Source organism: Lathyrus oleraceus, chromosome 7 (assembly GCF_024323335.1).
Source record: "Lathyrus oleraceus cultivar Zhongwan6 chromosome 7, CAAS_Psat_ZW6_1.0, whole genome shotgun sequence".
Lineage (NCBI taxonomy): Eukaryota > Viridiplantae > Streptophyta > Magnoliopsida > Fabales > Fabaceae > Lathyrus > Lathyrus oleraceus.
In genome coordinates this window covers 61,970,478-61,994,993 of record NC_066585.1, presented here as the reverse complement: position 1 = coordinate 61,994,993, position 24,516 = coordinate 61,970,478, and the positions used below count along the sequence as shown (strand labels likewise).

At 32.8% G+C, this 24,516-nt stretch overlaps 1 protein-coding gene across 1 annotated transcript; it reads left to right on the top strand.

Annotated features, from left to right (window-relative positions):
• Nucleotides 1-16,140: 16,140 nt before the first annotated feature.
• LOC127105571 (glutamate--cysteine ligase, chloroplastic) lies at nucleotides 16,141-24,191 on the top strand. Its single transcript, XM_051042763.1, has 15 exons — nucleotides 16,141-16,608; nucleotides 17,735-17,885; nucleotides 18,032-18,139; nucleotides 18,413-18,505; nucleotides 19,931-20,014; nucleotides 20,091-20,159; nucleotides 20,243-20,313; nucleotides 20,399-20,467; nucleotides 21,131-21,224; nucleotides 21,373-21,462; nucleotides 21,572-21,652; nucleotides 22,358-22,450; nucleotides 22,866-22,946; nucleotides 23,021-23,090; nucleotides 23,834-24,191. Exons 1-15 carry the CDS (start codon nucleotides 16,352-16,354, stop codon nucleotides 23,920-23,922), a joined length of 1,500 nt encoding a protein of 499 aa, XP_050898720.1. The 5' UTR covers nucleotides 16,141-16,351; the 3' UTR covers nucleotides 23,923-24,191.
• Nucleotides 24,192-24,516: the final 325 nt, after the last annotated feature.

The window sequence follows — 24,516 nt, the reverse complement described above, 5'->3', positions numbered from 1 at the left end:
TGCATTGGGTTTTCATATCTGATTTGCTTGCTTTTCATCCATGAGGAGGATAAGAGTTGATAGTAATAATAACTATACTCCAATGTTTGAAATGGCAGCGAGCTTTATGAAATCACAGTGACTATGATTTGATAACGTAATTTCTGATAAACTTGCTGTCAATTCAAATGCGAACTTCCACTTTAGGGGTTGATAAATTCATACGTTCGGATTCATTGCATAAGCTTTCTCACATATAAAAGTGAACGGATTCATTGCATAAGCTTTCTCACATATAAAAGTGAAAACGACATATAGGACCTCTATTAAGTTGTTTATTCGAGTTTTAAGATCCTATTTGGAAGAACTTGTCAAAATAAAGTTTGATTATATTACATGAACAATTTGAATGATATAATGAGTAAAAATTATGTTATAAGAAACCAACAAATAAAGATGAAAACAAAAGAAATCTCTAGTGAATGATATTTAAAGTAACCGCCGGTGTTGGGCTATCACCATATAGGACAGGAAATTTGTCCCAAATACCGCTATAAAAGAAAATTTTATCCTTCTTACTTCAGAAATATTTTAAATTTATCTTTGTCAATTTCACTTTAATAATTTTTACTTTTTACTATTTATTCAAGTTAATTGAAAGTAACCGTTGAACCCCTATCACACCAATCAAATAATTTTAATTGATGAAATCTTATATGTTTTTTTTTTCAAACCGAAAAACTTAAAAGCAAATGTTTTCTAATTTATATGGTTACCAAATCAAATAGTTTGTTGTTGAGTCATTCAATTCATAGTGATTTTCTATTGAGATTAATTGCTATGCAGTGTCAGTGTAAAAAATTTTACACCACAATCATCCGTTTGTATTATTTTTTAAATGTTTAAAATAAAAATCAAACCTTTCAAATATATCATGGTTAACTGACACTGTAAAAAATCTTTACACTGTCAGTGTATATCAATTAAATTATTTTTTATTTATGTTTTTTACTAATCGAATAACTTTAAAATAAGAATTATGATATTGTATTTTTTAGTAATTGAATTTCTTATGTTTAAGTGTTCCAGAATTTTTTTTAAAAAAATAAATTATATTAATTTTTGTTATATTTTTATTTAGCAGATATGGATATTCCTGTGATGATATGCGATAAAAATCAGACATGTGTAGATACCGTTGAGATATTCTTAAACTATAATTTTTTTTTTTGATAATTTGATACAAGAGAAGAAGCGATTATGTGGATTAGGGAGGTTGGAATCAGGAATAGAGTGCTTGTTATAATAACTCATTCGAACATCAAAATTTGAAAGAGAGAAACAAGTAACAAAGTTATATTTGGTTGTGATAGAGGTGAAAAATTCAAAGAAGGATATAGTGAAACACAAAGTGCTATCAAAAGATATCTTGTCCATTCAAAATTAGGTCAACACCGTCAAAAGATGATTATGGATGCAAGATTGACGTAAAATATGGACTTCACAACCATGGTTTATCGCTTAATGCTGATGATCAACAACATATTGTTGATTTGACAAAACGTCATGTTCCACCAAGACACATATTATTGTCATTGCAAGAACGAGATATGGAGAATATGACTATGATCATCCAAATATATAAACATAAGAGTAAGATTGAGAAAGATATTAGGAGTCCTAAAACGAAAATGCAATATTTGTTTAAGTTGATAGAGGATTCAAATTATGTTTATTGGAGTAGGAAAAAAGATGAGTCAGAAGTTGTGAGAGATATCTTCTGGGTCCATCCAGAATTAGTGAAGTTGTTAAATATGCTTCATAGTGTGTTGATTATGGACAGTACGAAAAACAAGGTCACATGAAAGCGGACTAACCTTCTCTTGCAAAAAAAAATTATTCAAAGGAAAAAATAATATAAATCAAATAAGGTCTACATTGCATGGGAGGAGAATGGAGTGAGTTCATCTTCCAAATCAGAAAATAAAGAATGTAAAATTTTTACATTGATAGCGCCAAACCATTCAGATGATGAACAAGAGATTTGTGATTTTGAAATAAATGATAAACTTCCATACAAGGAATTACAAAATGCATTTCTTGAATTATACGAGGAACATTTGACACTTTCTAGAACTTTTGCAAAACAAAAGGAAATTACTTTATCTCTAGAAAGTAAGGCTAATGACACTCAAGTGGAATTTGTGAAGTCAAGCTTCTTCAACATTGTGTTTTGATGAAGACGATTATGTTATCTCTACTTTATGTGCATTATCAAAAGATGAGAAAAAGCTTCATTATTCGAGCTATGGTATCAAAGACTTATACATCAAGCAACATTGTCAAGATGATCTTGAACTTTAGGAGATTGATCACTTCATTAAGGTATAAGTTACGATTTGATCATGTATTAACCCAACGAGAAATTCATATCATAGATCCATGTTACGCAACCATCGACTTCTAGTAGGTCAAAGGGTTAAGGTTCTACAAAAAATCCTTAGAGTCATGAACCCTAATAAAAAAAATTGAAGCTTACGACAAATTACTTCATAGACGACAACATTCTCAAAATGATATACTCTAAGTGAGATTCTCGTGCCGACCCTAACGAGAAATTCATCTCGTGGACCCGTATTGCTCAACCTAGTCTTATCTTATGTTTGCAGTCTAGACTCAGATATAGAGTCTTTCCCATAATGTGTTTGCAATCAGAGTATTCAACAACAACCTAATGAAGCCAATGCAACATATAATACAATATAGATAATAAAAGCAATAAGATAAAGAAAAGCCACAAAAATATAGCAAACACAAACACAAACACACAATAAACCAAACTAGGATTGATTCACTTGAGGGGATATCCCAGTATAGTCGCCAACTTTTGTACCTCGAAAAAGCCGAGAACATGACGCTCGGGAAGCGCAATCTCACTCTCGCGGGATGAACTAAGAGAGTTGCCACCGTACTTTATTTATTTTCAAATAGGAAAATGGAAAATATTGATAAAACTCCTAAAAGAACAACTAAGATATTGGTTGTCGCAATCAAATCAGGATTCAGAAGTCGATTACGCAAAGAAAATGTATTAGTACCCCTCACGTCCGTTGTACTTAATGAGAACCATTTGGTTAGTTATGTGCGTTAGTGTTAGCTTATAAATGTTAGAATTCTCGAGATATTGAAATAGAAAAATAATAGGACAAAAAAGTTTATTTTTTAGTAAGGTGCCTGACGAGACTTTGAATCTCGCTCCTATGTATCTCCGGATGCGATGGAGAACTCAAGACTTATGTAGTTCTGTGTAGAAAATGTTTACTTATTGGTCGATTTTAGGGAAAACTATTTTGTTTCAATCGACGAAAAAACATGGCTTGCCACCCAAAACAAGTGAGGAGTGGGCGTTTGCATCATATTGAATGGATTTCTACATATCAACGTTCACGGAAAAATGTCACCTATCTCAAATCACATGATTGTGGACGAAGCATTGTCTTGCATCGTCTTGAGACAAGATACATTTCATTTTTGAAAAGGTTTTTGAGAATCGCACGACGGCGAGAAAAGAGTTTGATTGGTTGGATTTTTTTGGGTTGAAAGTAGAGTATTTATGACTTGCAAGCTCTTACAATTTGGATTTAATACTCGAGACTATGACTTGACATTTCACCAAAGTAGTTCTTTCTTTCCATTTTGTTATGAGAAAAAGTCAAATTTGTTTAAGTTAGTCATTTTTTATTTGTTTGAGAAAAGAAACTTAAAGTTGGATCAAACTTTTTATTTGTGATGTGAATGGATTAAAAATGGTTGATAGTTGAAATTGATGGTGAAAATGATTTATGGTTGAAATAAGTTTGTAGTTGAATGGTGAAGACTTGATGTTGACCAAGTGCTTTTGAAAATGGAACTTAGTGAGAACCAAATGTGTTTACATTTTTTGAAAGACTGATTTTATTCTTTTGTCATTATTTATCTTGTTCATCTTAACTAACTAAGAGCAATGTAAATAAAAGCAAGAAAATAAATATAAATTACAAACAAGGGATAGGGGTACATATTGTCAACAAGGAGTAAGAAAGAAGTAAAATTCAAACCCATTAAGCAAGTAAATTTAAATAAAAAGTCTCATCGTAAGAAGTTCAAGAATAAGTCATGGGACCGAAAAACAACTGAAATCGAAAACAAACTGAATTTAGCGCTATGTTAAGCTAACTTAAAATGAACTCATGTAGGAATCACCCTATTAGAAGTCGGTCAATAAAATCTATGGATCCAGATGATTTTCGAAAGTTAAATTTGATTTTAACTCCGAGATCGCAACACAATGAAAATATAGAAACAACAAAAAATATTATTACAACAGTGTTACAATTTTTACATCAATTCAAAATAAAAAACAAAAGCAACACACACGCTATCCCCAATAAAACGCATTGCTACATAATCGAAATAATGCTAAAATAAAAAAATGATATTAACACATTAAAAAATATATAACTCACAAACTCTCTCTCTCTCTCTCTATATATATATATATATATATATATATATATATATATATATATATATATATATTTTTAATTGAAATACACTGACACTGTTATAGAATTTTACACTTTCAGTTAATCTTAGATGTTGGATATTAAAATAAATTTGACTTTTATTTTTAAAATCTATAAAATAATGCAAATGGATAATGATGATAAATCGATATTGTAAATCTTTTTACACTGACAGTGTATAGTAATTAATCCATATATATATAATACTTTAAAATCAAAAGAAAAAATAAGTATATGTATATATAAAAAGCAAACAGAGTAAATTTTATATGCATGATTTGGTTCTTTTACATGAATAATATACATATCGCTGGTATAAACAGAAGTGGTTTGTGCAGTGTTTGTTCATTTGAGTGTATGGAGAAGGTAAATATGTGTGTTTGAAGAAAAGGGACGTGAACAATATGGAGAATGAGAAGGTGGGTTTTGGAGTTAGTCACATGAAATGAAGATGTCAAGTGAGAAGAAGGGTCTTGGTTTTTTATTGTGCTGAAGAAAAATAAAATAAAAAATAAAATAAAAGGGATAATGGATAGTGTGAGATCAAGTTGATGAGAGAGGACAAGTTAAAATGGTTTTCTGCTTCTTTTCTTTTCACTCTTTTTTATTTCAATTTTTTTTATGAGAGAGGTTAACTTTGGAGGAGGGATTTCCGCCGTTTACTCATTGGTCATGGGCCGAGTCCCATTTTCTCAAAAAAAATAAAAATAAATAAATAAATAAATATATATATATATATATATATATATATATATATATATATATATATATATATATATATATATATATATATATATATATATATATTATGTGAGTTAGGATTTTCTATTTATTGAAATGTCACAATTGCCTTCGATGAGTGAAAATATTGTAAATATAGTTATAAACAATTTAAATCATATAAAATTATATTAATCGAAATAATCAATACATAAAAAAATTTATTTATTTCGAATATTTTGAAAAAAAGTAAAAATAAAAGGACTCAAAATGAATAAAAAATTGACGCAAAAATGTTCGAAAAATAAATCTGAATGCAGTACAATGATCAACGTGAAATAAACTTCTGGGAAATAGACAGGTTTTGATCAAATTTTAAAGTAAAAAATGATCGGTCAAGAAGGCTCAGACTAATCAAAATGTGACCGAAAAAGGAACCGAAAAAATAAAACGAGCACGTCAAGTTAAACTATTCGAACAATAGATTGATAAAATTGACGTTTGCAAACATGATTTCGAAACTTTTCGCCCGTTAATTTCACGTACATTTGAAAATTGTTTCAACTAGTTTGTCTATAGATCCAAAAATGTATTTTTGTCAATATTTTGGGCATTATGCAAGATGAAATGCATGCTATGTTATGCAGATGATGTGAATGTCGTGATAAATATATTGATTCATTGAATGTGAGACAAAATTGGGGTGTTACATGTTTCAAATCATATTTTCTTGATTAGAATCTAACTACCCTTTTTTCAACCATTTTGTATGCTTCATCTCAAGCATATATAAATCATTTTTTGTCATCTTTCAAACATAACTAACATACATCATTATGTTAAGATTTTTCAGTGTGATTTTCTGTGAAAATCAATTTCCTCTGTTTTGAGTGTTCAAATTCTTGCTACAAATTTCTCATATCTTTAACTTCAATTGAGTTCAAATCTTGATAACGAGAGTTCTGAGATTAATTAAAGGAGTTGCGTACTTGAAACTAACCGTTCTTAGAGATCTTGTTGAGTTTTCAGGTTGTTAGTAAGAAATGGAGATTATCAATAATGGTGACAAATTCCATTAGAAAAAAGTAGATTATTCTCTCCAGCATTGCCTTAGTAGTAATTGTGTGGAAGACTACAAATAAGGCATAGTTCTTCTCGGATCTTCGGACAATATCACCGCTCAAGAAATCAGTAGGATTAAAAGGTTAATAGCTACACACAAAGGCTTGAAATAAATTGATGTTATTGGAAGGTTTAAGAAACGTATTCGAGTAAAGATTACGTAGAAGAGTTTGACAAATTTGCTAGATACAAGTCAAGATTCAAATTAGGATATTTATTTTCTCAGTTGTAAACTATGTATTGGTGATTGTATGAATTTTTGGAAATATTTTTCAAATCGAAGAAGGCACGTAGCCCAAACAATGATGAATGTCGAAACACTATAAATCTCGGTGTCATCTCTTTAACTTTACTCTTGCATTTATATTTCGTAGTGATGACATGTTAGGTTTTTCAATTCCGTCGTATTATATCGTTTTGTTCTTGATAAAGATTAATTACCTAAAGCTTAAGTTTTGTTGGAATTAGACAACTATTCAAGCTAGTATTGTGATTGATAAATCGGAAAATAAATTGAATTTAGGATTCCACATTGAATAAATTGTGTACACTTCTTGTGACTAGACAACTTAAATAAATTCATTCAAAGCGTTTCATTGTTTATAGTCTTGGATATTTGTGAAACGAACTGTGTGTTTGCTTGATCATAATCGATTGTATAATTTTTATTTTCGCTTCCAACCTTCCACTCACAACTCATTTTTGAAAACACCATGATTTTGGAGAACGACAATTGCATTTTTTAAAATTTGGATCTATTCACCCTCCTCAAGACCATTTTTCTACTTCAATATTCACACCAAACATGAAACCATTTGTATATCCACATCTTGATAAACAATGTAGTGTGACATTTTTTAAAATATAAACAATTAAATTTTAATCATTCATCTATCCTCTTATATATAAAAGTCATCCGATTGTAAAAATGATCAACATATTATTGTTTGTGATTAAAAATACACAGTTAAAATATAGAGGGTTAATACCATTTTATTCCCTATCATATAGACGAATTATGGTTTATCCCCTATAAATTTTTTGTTGTAAAATTAACTCTGTCATATGAAGATTTTGTTGTTTTAGACTTTAAAATTATTTTTTTTAAAATTAACCTTATCATCCGAAGATTCTATTGTTTTAGATCCTATAGTTGTAAAACTAACATTACCATATAAAAAAACATTGCTATGTTTACACCTATTCACTACACCGTATCCAAGTTACTTGGTATGAATTCAATTTTTTTGTATTGCACATGTATTAAAATAAAAAATAATAAGTATGTATTTGGTGTATAAAGTACTGTGTGTATGTAAAATATAGTGTCAAAGGAGCATTTCTCATATGAAAAAGTCTAATTCACGTGTTGAATGATGTTTTATTTATTTATTTTTCATGTTTTTAATATTAGTTGCGGTGATGTGAATTTTTTATTTATAATTATTCTAAAATTCATGTTATATATTATTTTAATTTTTAATTATTTTAATATTATTAAATTATTAAGTATGCAATTAAAAAATAACAAATTAAAATATAAACTATAGACATATTTAAGATAGTAATAATTTAACTCGATTTTGTTTACATATATAATGACAAGAGTGTTGATTGTTTCATTTAATGTCCCAAATATTTTATCCCTCATTAAATTAGCAAGTCAAATTGATGGATGTGATCAGATATATGAATTAGATTAGGGGATAAAAATGTGAAATAAAAAAAAATCAAAATCACATATTAAATAAAATAAAAGATTTGAATTATATTTAAATTTAATATAAAAACAAAGAAAATTGATGTCAAACTATTTAATGTTCTCTCAATCTTAAATTATAAGATACTTTGAATATTTCTTACAAACTAAAAAATACAATTAATCTTATATAAAAGATATATGGTTTTAAGCCAAGAGAGAGAAAAAATAATAATAAATAGTAGATAGGAGTAATAATATATTAAAAAAAGCATTAATGTTATATTAATATTATAAAATGAATTATAATATAAAACACATTTTTTTCCTTCTAAATAACTTACTTTAGTAGTATAATTTAAAATGAAGAGACTAAAAAGGAATCTACACAATTCAAGGTAAACGCACTTCATTATGATAAATACTTGAAAAGTGTGTATATATCTTTGCACATTAAAATCACTCTTCTCTCCACATTTTGACAAACAATACTCCAATGCACATTAAAATCTATCAAAAATCACCAAATTGTAAAAGGTGGTCAATGCATTGTTTTTTGTGATTAAAATAAATAAATTCTGATGTATATTTTAAAGGATAATATTAATTTGTATTCTAGGGGCACAACTTAAAAAACTTATTTATAGACATTAATTATATATTTTATTAAAATCAATGCATAATTTTCAAAATAATATTTATTCATTTAGTTCTTAACTTGTGTCATGCAAAATATATTATTAATGATTATTTAATTCAATTTAAAATTTCAAACACATTATTTATACAATTTTAAAAAATTATTTAACTTAATTTAAAATTTTAAACAAGTCATTTGTGATTTTATTTATAATTAGGATAGAAGGAGTATCACCTAACCCAAGATTAACACAATAATATATATATATATATATATATATATATATATATATATATATATATATATATATATATATATAATAATAATTAAATATAATGTTAAAATATATTATAAGTGACTAGTAGAAGGTTTTTTTTATCCAAATACCATTAATTAAAAAAAATTCTAAAATAATCCTGATTTCAAAAAAATTTCAATTTACTCACTTTTAACAGGAGGTGCCAGACCAATTGGCGCTAGCTCCTAAAGTTAGAGAGGAGGCGCCAATTGGATTGGCTACAACACATGGTGTTGCCAATCCAATTGGGGCTCATGTGTTAGTTTGTAGAGGAGACGCCAATTGGTCTGACGCCTCAGTATAACGTGCAATTTTTTTTTGTTATAAATAGAGGTGTTGTGTGAATCATTTTTTCACATCTCATTTCATCATTTTGCAAACATGTTTGGTGTTCGTCGCCGCTATGGAAAAGTGGTTTATTCGAGAGACAAACCTCTGATGTTTATGCTCTTCTGGAACATCACTAGTTTCGATCAACTGAAGAGGGAGATGGTTCGTTGGTTAGATGGAAAAATACCAGAAGGGAAAAAAATTAGAAGTATTGAGAGACTCGATAATATATTTGGTTGGGTGTGAGTCAAAACTGATAAGGATGTTAGGGAAATGATGTTTGGACGAGATGACATCAGTTTGATTGTTGTAATCAGTTAGAAATATTTTATTTTAAGTTTGCTTATGTTGTAGTGATGTTTGTTGTTAACCTTGTTGTAACAAAAAGTTAATGATATATAAAAATCCAATGTGACAAAAATTAAAAGGAGATATTGTCTTATGATGCAGATGTTGCTCCTCGATTGGGACAATTGTTCTTATTGTGTCCTGGTTGACGGCATATACTACACAGTCTTATCATTTTATCAGTCGTATCCATTTCTGTTCTAATACGCGTGTTGTTTGGCCGTCCTTTTTTCTTTCTTCGCATCTCGTCGTTGTGTCAAACTATGTCACCTTCATATGGAGGTCAATATTCCTCCATTGGTAGCACCGAGAAGCTTTTGTTATACACATCCATGACGGTAATGGCCTTATAAACATCAGATAGATGGATGTAAGCGTCTTGACGAGTATCTGTGCATGCCGCAATGACATGGGAACAAGGAATATGGAAGGCCTAAAACTTTCCACAATCGCACCAACTTCTATTTACTTTGACAGCATAGGATAAATTTAGTAATCCCCTTATTATGGTCCATTATTTCCGGTACGCTGAAATTTTGCCTATGACGGTCAAAGACTGTTACCGCATGTGTGTTAGCTTTGATACTCTCCTCTTTCATCACTTTCATACAACATTCACTGAATATTTGACCCGACATTAACACTGCACTCCATCTTTCACCTCTAGTTGTGAAGGTAGAAGCCAACCTATAGTAGGTTGTTCTTACCAAAACGGTTATTGGTAGATTTCCAATGCTTTTGAATACGTCGTTCATGCATTCCAGAAGATTTGTTGTCATGTGGCCCCATCGACAGCCTCCGTCAAATGCCCTTGTCCACTGCTCTAATGGTATGTTATCCACCCATCTTCCTGCATCTGCATTAGACAGTCTAATTTCATCACGGTAATATTGAAATGACGTATGAGTTAGAGCATACCCAACATTCACCACTTTTTTGCGAAGGTTCTTATCTTTGATTGCACGCATGAAATTTTGTGTGATATGTCTAATGCAATAGACATGGGTAGAAGAAGGATCATGTCATCCGTTGTCAGGGTTATTGTAAGCACTCTCAATGGAAGCATGTCTATCAGAAATCAAACAGAGATTGGCTTGTGGAGCCACATGTGTTCTAAGATGTTGAAGAAAGAAACCCTAACCACCAGCTATTTCACCTTTAACCAGAGCAAAGGCAATGAGGAAGATATTGTTGTTGCTGTCTTGTGCAACCGCCATAAGCAAAGTACCCTTGTATTTTTCGTATAACCATGTTCCATAAATTTGAATATTAGGTTTGTAGAATGCAAAACCTTTGATGCACGGATCAAACGTCCAAAAGATGCGGTAAAAGATTATATTTCCTACAACACAGATTCTGTCTGGCGTAAATGCTGACAATATCTCCATAATTACAACAGTTCCTGTTATGTATGTTTTTAGGACCCATAAAAACCGTGGTAATTCTTTGTATGAATCCTTCCAATTGCCGAATACCTGTTCAACAATCCTTTGTCCTCGCAATGCACGCTTTCTTGTAAGATGAAGTATAATTATATCTTGTTCTAATATGAGATATTATTATACTCACCTTCACTGATGGGTCTTTGTTAACAAGTGGCAAAATGTCTTGACATATCAATGCAACGCTTAATTTACGGTGATCTTGTTCAACGTTAGTTGTAATGGAACTGTGAGGTGGGCCTATTGAAGCTATCTCCCAAGAGTCGTTTTTCTTTTTGTGAGACGCAACCAATCAAAACTTACAAAGGATGTTACGATATCCGGTGACATACCTTCTCGAATTAGTGCGTTTCACAGTGAAATCAACAGAGTTATTCATGTGAAAAATTTTGATAGCTCGCACACATTCTTCTTTAGTACGAAACATGTCTCCTACCTTTAACTCGCCTTCTGATCATGGATACGGGTTATAAAACACTGTTGGATGTTTCATCGTCATGCAGATCCATGTTTGTCATATGTTGAGGCGGATTGTATACATGACTTTGAGGTAATGACGCTGGTTGATCATCATCTTCAATGTTGTTGTTCAGCATATGATCGACCTGTGTCTCTGTCTCTTCTTCTTCTTTATCAACGACGTTGACTTCTGCTTCTACTTCTGGGTCGGCGTCATCTTTGAGACAATACCAGATCCTATGCAGGATTCAATTTGTTTTTTCAAATGCAAGAAATTTGAATTTCTCTTGATCGTAAGTCGGATGGTATCGGTGTTTCGAAAACAAAACTCATATAACTCAGACTCATATGTCTCACCATTGCAGTGAACATTGATACTATATTTTGGTGAAGATGAAATTGTAATATTTTTTGTGTAGATGAAAATTAATTTCCTGCTGTAGATGAATATGTGTTGATTGTTGAATGTAAATAGTAAGACATTTAAATAGGTAAGTGATATGTCAAAGATGCAAAGCTAGACGGAAGTGATGTGTCAAACATGCAAGCAAGACGAAAGTGATGTGTCAAGCATACAAGCCAGAGGGAAGCCACATGTCACACATGCAAGCCCTAACGCCAATCCAATTGACGCTAGCTTGTAATGCTTGCACATGAGCGTTAGTTCAATTGGCGACACCATGTCTTGCATGAAGACCTCGTAACCAAGTATGTAGAGGCATGCATGCGCCAGGCTAAGTCAAGATGTTACATGCATGAGTCTAGGGGAGGCGCCAATTGGATTGGCGCTAGCATGTGGCAAATGCACATGGGCGCCAAACCATTTGGCTAACACATGCAATCACAATTTTCCATGCATCCACACTTTTGCATGTCACACCTTATAAATAGGCAAGAAAATCTCACATTTTTCCCACACCAACACTCACTTCTTCCTCAACAACATCAACTATTTCATCTGCACCAACCTCTTTCATCTCCGACATGATGTCTCTCCTCACAATGGGTGAATCACACAGAGGAACAGTTGCAAACATAATAACTTATGTAAGTGTTTAATTCTTCTGTTATTTGTCTAGAATACCTTTTAATAACGATACTTAATTTGTTGTTTATCTTTTATAGAGTAATGTGTTTTATTGTTTCTTTTATAGGATGTTTAAAGGTTTCGAACTCGGGTATACGAATACATACACATGGACCCGATGATTCAACCGTATATCGAACTCGTCGGTTTTGGACATATAAGCAAAATAATGTCTTGGTCGGTGGATAATAAATTCATTCTTGCGTTATGTGAAAGATGGCGTCCCGAGACACACACATTCTGGTTTCCAACCGGTGAGTGTACCGTGACGTTAGAAGATGTCTACATGCTATTGCAACTGCCTATCGAGGGTGAAATGGTAAATGGTAAAACCAACTATGCGAATCAATTTGCATGGACCTCTTGGATGCTGATTTGTTAGATGATAACTCGAGAGGTCAAGGTATACTGCTTTCTCGCCTTAAGGCATACTATAACAACTTACAATTAGATGAGCATTCTACCGAAGAGGCTCGAATAATAAAAACTTGGTGTTACATTATGCTTTTAATTTGTTCTGTTTTATTTCCCTAAGGTAGTGGTTCTAGTATGCATGTTATGTATTTACCTTTACTAAGACATGTAGATAGAATAAGAAGTTACAGTTCGGGATCCGCTTGTCTGGCTTATCTTTATAGCTCTTTGTGTAAAAATTCACACAAAGACACATCTACCTTTTCTAGATGTGCTGTTTTGCTCCAAGCATGGAGTTGGTCCAGACTACCGTCCCTAGCGCCCGTCAACAACAACCCTTTCACATTCCCGTATGCATAAAAGTAAGTTCTTTAAAATGGACTATATTTACTTACTTTATCGATTATTATCTCTAAATAATATTTCTACCTTTATGGTGCAGATGGTCGACACGTGATATGAGTTATAACAGATGTCCTAGACACTGTATTACCTAGTATCGCAATCTCTTGGATCACCTCCGACCGACAGATGTATGGATAATAACCTAATTATTTCGTAATAATTTGTTAATTTCTTCTACCAAATTTTTAATCTAACATATGTTCACATTTTAGTTCATTTGGCGTCCATACCTAAATTTGGATCATGACCATGAAATCAACTAAGAAGACGCAACCGTTTGGACTGCATGCACACCGATCATAAGATTCACCACTATGGAGATGCATAACAGTGATCGTGTTAAATTAAAGTTCGGTATGCTTAAACACATCCTAGATTCCCCCCGTAAACCTAGGAGAATGACATTTACGCAAAGTTAACGACCAATGGAACTTTAATCCATGGCAAAGCCTTGCTAGATCTAAGTGTCGCAAATGGAAACACCGCTATGACCATGTCTTAACTGACGTTGTGATGCCAACTGAAGAAAAACCAAGTCGTAATTATATGGCTTGGTACAAATCAGTTGGTTTTGAGTTCATCGTCGAGGATATGTACCTCTACGACCCACGCCAGACAACTTACACACCAGAAGGTTCAACATCTAACCCCTAACAACATTGCTAGACCGACTACTCACAACCCTCTATCCGTCAAACTTTATGTTCCACAAACACACAAACATACAACCCTAACATGTCATACACCCAACCACAATACCAAGAGCATACCCCGTACCACCACCACCAACTAGATCATCAACTAGAGACCCAACATCGCTTCGCACCCAACACATCACCCTACCAAAGCCTCCTTAGCCAAAATACTCAACGATCATTTGACACCTACCGTCCCTCCTCCTACCATAGCCAAAAAGCTAAAATATCTCAAAACCGAAATCTTCAACAACCATATGTCTACCAAACACCACAACAATCTTTTCAACCTTTCCTTAACGCATCATTCACACCAATGTCTCCCTTTAATTGTCCCGGTCGCCATCCAACAACTCAAACACAATCTAACTACTCTGGCATGGGTCATGAACTCAGTTATGACAGTACACCTTCGATGCATACACAAGACTATGCTGATTTGTCTGACCATCTCAACAGACAATCTCATGCAGTTGGTAGTGATGTTCATGGATCCTCAGATACTCAAACACTTGGGGTGAATCATCAACGTGGGTTAGGGCCACAGGTTCGGGTAGCTAGGGGATGTGGGACCGGAGGTCGGTTAGGTGATCCCAGTCATCAACATTAGTCTTTTTTGTGTAAACGGGAATTAATATTAATATGAATTGATCCGATTTCGACTTTATCTATCATGTAGATTTTTTTTTTGAATTTTTTTTACAAAACACACAGAGGTGTCAATCCAATTGGCGTCTCCCTTTAAGCTTTACACATGGGCGCCAATTGGATTGACAACACCAGGAGCCCTAGTCAATCCAATTGACGACTTCTCTCTAAGTTTAAGAGGAGACGCCAATTGATCTGATGTCTCCTCTTAAAAGTGGGATAAATTGTGATTTTTTTTGAAATTATGATTCTTTTGAGATTTTTTTTGAAAACCAGGGATATTTTAGTAAAAAAATTGTAGAGGGGAGAACAAAAGTAAAATCAGCAGAAAAAAAATTAAAAATGGTAAAATATAAATGACCTAAAAAACGAAACAAAATTACAATAAAAAGATTTATGATTTTTATGTATGATTGACTATTTTTATTTTGTATTTAAAAAATATTTATTTTATTTTAAATTATAGTAAATTTTATTTAAAATAATAAGACTAAAAAAAGTCAAAAGTTGTAAACTTAAAAACTATTTCAGATAAAATTTAAAATTAAATCATAAATTTATATTTAAAAAACTATAAATTCTTGTTAAAAAGGAGTTACCATACAATTTTTTTATTGATGAAAGTTTAAAAGTTGAAAACGGACTCATTATTAAATTTTAAAATATATCGAGAACTTTAATAGAGGTTAACTCTTTTAAATATATTTAATGACATATAGTTCGACTATATTAATAAATAAAAATTTATAAAGAAATCATTGTATATGTTTATCATAAAACTTTTATTATTCTGTAAAAATGTCAAAAGTGACAACCGATTAAAGTTTTAATTTTATTAATTTTTTAAACTCTCTCTTTTGAAAAAGGAAACACTAACTTGAAATGTTTTATGGTGATGGGTATACAGTGTAACTATAGCTACGAGGTCAAAATAGTTTGCTAAAAAATAAAGGTAAAAAAGGATGGTTTAAAGTGCATGAAAAAGAGGAGTGGGGAATTAAGATTCCTTTAATTCAATGGACACTTTAAATTTGAAAGAAATTAATAATATATCTAAATAAGTTAGTGATTGAAATTCATATATACATATTCTTTAATTTATGCAAGAATCAATTGAACTAGTTTAACAACGGAAAGTTTTAAATTTCAAGTATATGTGAATTTCAAGTGGAGATGTGATGTAATGCGTGACAGTCGCCAGTAGTCTTTTCCAATGTGCTCTCTTTTATTTTTAATAAAATAAAACGAAAAAGAAAGTAAAATGAATTACGAATATATATAAATAGCATTAACAAGGAAGGCTAACGGTGAGAGTGTCTGAGTTCTCTTGTGAGTGAGGGAGTGAATCAAAACCAACAAGAAAGAAAGAAAGGAAATACCATTTCCCTTTCTCTTTCTCTTTCTCCTCCCTCACGCAATTCCTTAACCCTAATTATTCTCCTCTTCCTCAATTTCTCAATTCTTCTTCTTCTTCTTCTTCTAGAGTAACAAACCATTACCATGGCTACTATCTTCCGAGTCGCTTCCTCCACCGCTCCTCCGCCGCATAACTTCCGTCTACGGAAAACTCCCGTTTCTAACGGCTTCTCTTTCTCGTCAATTTGTTTTGACAGGAGAATTGTTAGCTCCGGTGGCCGTAGATTCATTGTTGCTGCTAGTCCTCCAACTGAAGACGCTGTCGTTGCTACTGAACCGCTTACGAAACAGGATCTCATCGATTATCTCGCCTCTGGTTGTAAGCCCAAGGATAAATGGAGGTGCGTGATTTCTTCTCTTTGTTATGTGATTTACGCTTCTTCTTGTTTTTTAGTGGAATATATATCACTTTAGTTTTACTAGTTTCAATATATGCACAGTGTTTTTGTTTTTGCTTTTTCCTACTGATTTTGGTTTATTTCTGTATGCAATGGCAATGATGGTTTCTGGTTCCTGCTTTATGCTTTATGATTCCCTCCATATATTTTATCTTGTTAGGTTAGATTTGAGGTAGTGATTTTACACTGTTAATTGTTAACAGAAATAATTGCATTGGATTTAATTATCAATAGTATCACTATTAGGAGAACATCAATGCTATTTTGTTACGGAGTTGAGTACGTAAAGAGGTAACGCATACCTCAGTTGCATGTGCGTTTGAGGTTCATATCTGTTGAATACCTGTAAAAATTTGTTGTGAGTAAACCTCGATTTGGTTGCTAAACAAGAACTCTCTCTTCAATTTAGTCTCTAAACTATATAAATGTATTAGGTAGTTCTTATATATAAAATCTGTAAAATAAGTCCTTAAAAGTATATGAAAATTCATGAATTTAAATCTAATTAAATTTATATAGTTTATGGAATAAATATATATTTTTTGAAATCCTGGTATCTAACCATGAGACCGCCTAATCCAAGGGGACCAATCCCACCGTCCACTTGCGGGGGGCCATTTAAAGCTTGGACTTGGCCAAGTTTGTGGAATAAATTAAAGAAGCGGTGATAGTTTATAGGGATTAGATTGATGGTTTATTGCGAGTCTCATTTCAACAAAAGAAAAACGGTGCTTCAAACAATCAATTGTAATGTAGTAGTCCTCACATTACTGTCAGTTAGTATTGTTATAAACATCTGTCTCACTCGTCAATGCTTAGGATAAAATTTGGAAAAAAATGATTTGTTGTTTTCTAAAGCAACTAATCAAATGAGACAAATATACTTTTCTGAAGTGATAGTCCTAGGGTTGTGTATTTACTTTTGAGGAGGAGTCTTTTTGTCTTATTAAGTTTGTCATAACTTGTAGCAACTGCATAAGTTTCTTTGATATATGGAATTTGGACTGTCACTTATGTTTGTCATAGCTTGTTTGTCTGCATGCAGTTAATTGTTCACGTTCTCTTGCAGAATAGGTACTGAACATGAAAAGTTTGGTTTTGAGCTTGGAAGCCTGCGTCCTGTGAAGTATGAACAAATAGCAGAATTGCTGAATGCCATTGCGGAGAGATTTGACTGGGAAAAAATAATGGAAGGTGATAAGATTATTGGACTCAAACAGGTAAGCTAATATTTTTTATAAACAAGAAAATCTATCATTTTTGTTTGAGATTTACATTTTGATCTAGTCTATGAAATACTTCCTGATTATGCGTTGTTACTGTTGGAGCATCAAAGTGTAACTTTTTCAAACATTATGTGAACCAGGGGAAGCAAAGCATATCATTGGAGCCAGGTGGTCAGTTTGAACTTAGTGGAGCCCCTCTTGAAACCCTGCATCAAACTTGTGCTGAAGTTAATTCACACCTCTATCAAGTTAGTCTTGCATACTAGTTTTGAATTATATGATAAAAGAATTTGTTTTTTTTTTTCTTTTCAATTAGTAATCATATTCCCAACACAAGTCAATATGCATCGTCATCACAGTTATAGTAACATAACCTTTGTATGTTTTGTGTTCTGACATAATACACGATGACTAAATATTGGTACTAGCTTGCCATGCTTGATTTTTTGTAATCTGAGTAGCGACCAAGATATTTCATTCTGATCTGTTATTAATTTCCGTATATATATTTCTATTTACAGGTAAAAGCGGTTACTGAGGAAATGGGAATTGGATTTCTGGGGATTGGTTTCCAGCCAAAGTGGGAGCGCAAAGACATACCTATGATGCCAAAGGTAGTTTTTTCTCTCTCCTCATTTTTCAAATCTTTGAACTAGTTGAGCATAATCAGCACGGTAATAGTATCAGTTAATGTAGACAACTTTATAAATGGATAAAATCCCTCCGTTTTTAGTCTGTTGTTTTGGTTGATTTCACGACTTTAGGATTAAATAGTTGTTAAGATAAAAAAAACAAGGATTAAATAGTTGTCAAATTTCACAGCCCATCTATTCATTAACCAGTGACCGGATATTATTGCAACGACTTTTTGTCAGTCACATCTGAGTTTGACAGGAATGACATCTGGAATTTGGATGATACTAGTGTAAAATATGATATTTTGTTGACAGAATTTGTATACAAAGATTGGTAGTTTATTTTTCACTTGAAAGAAGATCATTCTCTTGGGTTTTTTTTCTTGTTGGAGTGGTGGGTGGGTGGATTCAGCAATTTACACCAGCCATATCTTTGCCTCTTGTTACATAGCATTGCATGATAGATCATAGATGTATAACTGATGTCACTTTATCTTCTCATTCTGGGTTTCATATTAAAATTACAATTTTCAGTTAACATTGGTTGGTGTCTTAAGCTTTATATACATACTTCTGATTACACCATAAATATGGTTGTACCTGAGTTTATTGCTCCACATCTTAACAAGTGATAGATAACCTGTTAGGCAGGAAAAACCCTTTGAGTTTAACAGGTTCATTTGAGGCCAATTTCTAAACTTCAACCTTGAGGACAACCTCAGGGGTCTCTCTTCTACGGGTGATAGGGTTAGGCACGAGCCAATTCTTAACAACAGAGAAAGCAAAGTTAGGTTATATTCTAGAAGCAATAAATGAATAGAAGGTCAGTGATTTAGTTACAAGCACTTAAACTATCACCCAGGAAATTAGTAATCGAATAAGGGTGAGTTGTGAGGAAAGGGGTGCGAAAGAAATTTGTCAGAACTAAGGCACTCTTGTAAAGAGTGACTTGTAAGAGGACTTTTTCTCTTGACCCTGCACTCATCTCAATATTACAAATCTATCTTTTTCTCACTTCGGATATTCTTCATCTGACTCTCCCACCCATTTACTTTTGCCGTTACGGTTAGGCAGTGAGAGCATTTACTTTTGCCGTTACGGTTAGGCAGTGAGAGCATTTCCTTTTCTCCGTACAGAAGAGCTTAGGCTCTGGAACGGGTTTTATAGTTATCACTTCATTTTTATCATCATCAACAAAATTCATTCATCACATTTTTTGTGTATTAATTCTGCTCTATCACAATTTTTAATATCTTTTGTAATTACGGAATAAGTCATGTCTGGGAAGGTCTGATAGCAGCCTCTATTCCACTTAGTAACTGAACAGTGACAGTGCTTCTTTCTTTTACTTTTTAGTGGTTCAATTCAATTAAATGCTATATCTGACTTTGTGTTGTGGCTCAGGGAAGATATGAGATTATGAAAAAGTACATGCCCAAAGTTGGTTCTCTTGGGCTTGATATGATGTTCAGGACGTGCACTGTACAGGTGAGTTGTGTGATGTTTTGTGAGCTGACATGTAATAATCAGCTACGGTGGTGGATATTAACTTAAACTCTCACAGGTCAATCTGGACTTTAGTTCTGAAGCTGACATGATCAGGAAATTTCGTGCTGGCCTAGCTTTGCAGCCTGTAAGAAACATTGATATTGTTCTATTCTATTTATTAAGGAACTTTTTAAGTGACGTGTGATGTAATTATTGTTCCCTTAACAGATAGCAACAGCTCTTTTTGCAAATTCACCTTTCACAGAGGGAAAGCCCAATGGGTTTGTCAGTATGAGAAGGTACATGTAACTTCTCATGCAGTTGTTTCCTCTCTAACTTTGCTTTATTAAGGTGTCTTATCTCATTTTCATAAACTTGAAACAGTCATATTTGGACTGATACTGACAAGGACCGCACAGGCATGCTGCCTTTTGTTTTCGACGACTCTTTCGGGTAAGAGATCATTTTGAATCGCGAAGCATTATTACTTAAAACAGTTATTTCTATGCCTTCTAATTTTAGGCTCCATGGCCTTCCTTAGATCTTTCATCTCTTTGCTGATTCAGCGAACCTTCATATAACATGTACTTGAAAAATATACACATTGATTGGCTGGGCAATATCTACATTTGGCAATCATAAAAACTACATAAGTAATGATAAGAATGAAGATTTCAATAAATATTTAACTTTAATATATTGTCTTGCACATATTAAATTGTTAAGAAGATCTTTCTTTAGGAAGTTATTCAAATGAAGTTAAACTTTAGATGGCATTGTGTTATTTTCTGTAATAGTTAAAATTACTATTGTACCGTGTCATCTTATTTGATGAATTATGTTGCATCTTTTTAAAAAAAAACAAAGCAATGTTGTTGATGGTGGATGGTGGAATATGTCTTAAGACCAATATTTCGCCATATAAGCACGCCATTGTGGCTCTGGCGCCGCCATGTCGGGCATTCTTTCACATATTGGCTGTGGGCTGTTGTAAAGAAATCTGCCACGCCATGGCTGCCATTTAACAATAATGAAACAGTTTTGTCAACGTTATTTCATGCAATGTTTTAGTTAATCTTTTTCCACTTATTTTGTTTTCGATCTCTCTGATTGCAGGTTTGAGCAGTACGTTGATTATGCTCTTGATGTTCCAATGTATTTTGCGTATCGGAAAAAGAAATATGTCGACTGTACTGGAATGACCTTCAGGGTTCCCATCTATCCTTAATATTCTTGTCATCTTAGGCTATATAATGTATCCCTGCCATTCTTTATTGTGAAACTTACTTTCCTTACCACAAAATTCATGTAGCCTTGCTTTCTCAAGCATAGAGACTTGACTGTTTTTTTCATTGCAGGACTTTTTGGCAGGAAAGCTTCCTTGTATTCCTGGTGAATTACCAACTCTTAATGATTGGGAGAATCATTTGACCACTATCTTTCCCGAGGTTTGTTTTTTATTGGTTTCACAATTTAACTGGTAACTGTTGATTTTTCCATTGTTTTGCAGCATGTTTTAGTTATTTTACTATAAAACTTAAACATTACTCTTTTCAGGTCAGGCTAAAGAGGTATTTGGAGATGAGAGGGGCTGATGGAGGACCTTGGAGAAGGTTGTGTGCTTTACCAGCATTTTGGGTGAGTGACCACCTTCTACTTCTTGTGCATGATATCTGTAGTGTAGTCACACTTTGTCCTTGAGAAAGTCACATTGTTTTTAATAAGGCATATTTAGTCCCCAAGTCCTTTAACTTAATTTAATGTTTTGCTTTAGTCCCTTAACTAAAAAAAAGTTACAAGATAGTCCCTTAAATTCACTTTTGTTAGCCTATTTGGTAATTTCCGTCAAATTATGGGAAAAAACGTTAAGTTATGGGAACATGAATGTACTGCAATGCTCAAAGTCCACATTTGTACTTTAAAGTAGGGTTTCCACTTTCCACTTAAGTTGTTATTAGATTAACGTTGTTTACCTTCACCTAGGGCTTGTTGCACTTAGGTGGAAACCCTAATTTATAGTACAAATGCTAGTCACATTTGGACCTTGAGCCTAGTTGTACATCCACGTCATTAGAACTTAACGTTTTTTTTTGACAAAATTAGACGGAAATGACCATTTAGGCTAACGAAGTGAATTTAAGGGACTAACTTGTAACGTGTTTTAGTTCAAGAACTAAAGCAAAACATTAAATTAAGTTAAGGTACTAAAACATGTATTAAGCCTTTTAATAATAATTTTTTGAAACTATACATTTTTTTATTCAAGCCCTGCTTTGCACGTTCTTCTATGACTTGCTTCAATTTGGAAACATAAGCTCACTGTAATTTTCTTGATTGTGCCAGGTAGGTTTATTGTACGATGAGGTTTCTTTGCAGCGTGTTTTGGATATGACTGCAGATTGGACTCTAGAAGAAAGAGAAATGCTAAGGAATAAGGTATCATCCTTGCAATATTTTTCATTTGTTTATTCAACCCAGAAGCACACGTAAGCTAGGTCCAGTCCCTTAAATGATTTTTCTTTTTATTTAATCTTCAATACACCCCTTCATGCAAAATCTATTTGGGCTGGAAACATGTGCTATGCCCCGTCTTGTTGTACTAGAAAAGGGTAACCGAGGATAAACACTTGACCAAAATGGCGTTGAACCCGTCTTAGAACTAAAGTTACTTGCAGAGCTTGGAAAAGGATGAAACAGAACTATTTCAATTTTTACTTGTTAGCGCCGAGTTTCATACTGATTAATATGATTTGAAACCTGGATGGGGAAATATATTTCTTCTCTCTCTCTCTCTCTCTCTCTCTCTCTCTCTCTCTCCCACAGACACTGACGACTGAAGACTTTCTGGCAGGTCACTGTAACCGGTCTAAAGACACCATTTCGAGATGGTTTGCTGAAGCATGTTGCTGAAGAGGTTCTAGAGTTGGCAAAGGTAAGGTGTATTTGTTTTTGTTATTGCTATTACCATCAATGTTGCTAAGGGCATGGATTGGTATGTATCTACAGGATGGCTTGGAAAGAAGAGGCTTTAAGGAATCAGGATTTTTAAATGCGGTAGCTGAGGTGGTTAGAACAGGTAATGAATTTTAGATTCTATACCTATTAACGAAGCATCTGCAATTATTCTTACACGCGTCAGATGGGCCTATTCCATTTGATAACAACTTGGTTTAGTTAAATGTGCATATGCTTATAAAGAAAAAGTTAAATATACATATTCATAATTTATATAGAGTTGGCCATTGTTTTAGTTAGAGTCATCTTCAAACTACTGGCCAATGTTCTGCTCTCATTAAACATTCTTTTGATTTCAGTTCTAGTGATGAGTTATGTAGTCTTTGTTCCAAACTGAGTTCTAGTGATTATATGAAGCACTTCGTATAATTGGCTTATCATGTTAGTACATATATCTCTATAATGGCTAGCCGGCTGGGTGCCAGACTCTACAGTACATATATTTTTCTCTCTGCGCATCCATCATATTAAAACTACTTAAAATCTTCTGTTCTCATGTTCTAATGCGATGCAAGTTTGAACCAATGCAAAATTGCTAAGATTATTATTTCTTTTACTTCTATACTTGTAATTTTGTGTGTGGTACTGATAACATTGAGATTGTGTGGTTGATCTATGGATCAAAGTTATTTTTTCGCCTTTTTTTTTATCTCTGTTAAAATATATTTTGAGAGTTGGATCCGAACAGGAGGTGTCAAGCTTAACATACTTGCACTTTCAATATCTTGGTGTAGGTTGCAAATTAACTAATACAATCACTGGTAGCTTTTGTCAGATGTTTAATCTGTTTTCTTGTGGTGGCAGGTGTGACTCCAGCTGAGAGACTTTTGGAATTGTATCATGGAAAGTGGGAGCAATCTGTAGATCATGTATTTGAGGAATTGCTTTATTAAGGTTCTTTCTGTGAGAGGTTAATTGTGCAAACCACCGCCTTTTTGGGTAGAATCTTGTGTAAAACTTTGGCTATAGTCCTTCTGATTATCTCTCTTGGGATCCGCTTTTAGATATAGGGAATAATATGTGATGTAATTTTTTGCCCTGTAAGGCTTATATACTTGGAAACGTGGTCAGTTCAAACTGGTATTAATTCATGTCAGTCTAATAATTTTCACTGTAGTGTTGTGATATTAATGGTATGTGGTAGATGCAAATGTTGCTAGAACGAACTTTCATTTTCTCTAATTCCTGACTGGATACCAAATTCTATTAATCAATAACAAAGTTTTGTTTTATTTTCATTTTTAGCTATTCTGCAATATTACTATTTACTCTATTGTTCAACATATCTCTTAATTTAAGCTGGATTCGAAAATACATCTTAATTAACCAAAATAGAGTTCACTTTTGTAACAACTGTTTACAAGTCACCCTGCATATGATATGTAAGTAGATAGATATTTCAGCTTAACAAGCAATTCTTCTAAAGACAGGGTTTCCCGAAGAGCATTGACCGAACATGAATGTCCCAAAGAGCATGTGATTGGAGA

What these genes read in the sequence shown, in the direction of transcription:
- LOC127105571 (XM_051042763.1), top strand. Translation starts at nt 16,352, where the DNA reads ATGGCTACTATCTTCCGAGTCGCTTCCTCCACCGCTCCTCCGCCGCAT. An exon ending in TCAGGACGTGCACTGTACAG is followed by an intron (nt 20,015 to 20,090) that starts GTGAGTTGTGTG and finishes AAACTCTCACAG; the next exon opens with GTCAATCTGGACTTTAGTTC. An exon ending in GTACTGGAATGACCTTCAGG is followed by an intron (nt 21,225 to 21,372) that starts GTTCCCATCTAT and finishes TTTTCATTGCAG; the next exon opens with GACTTTTTGGCAGGAAAGCT.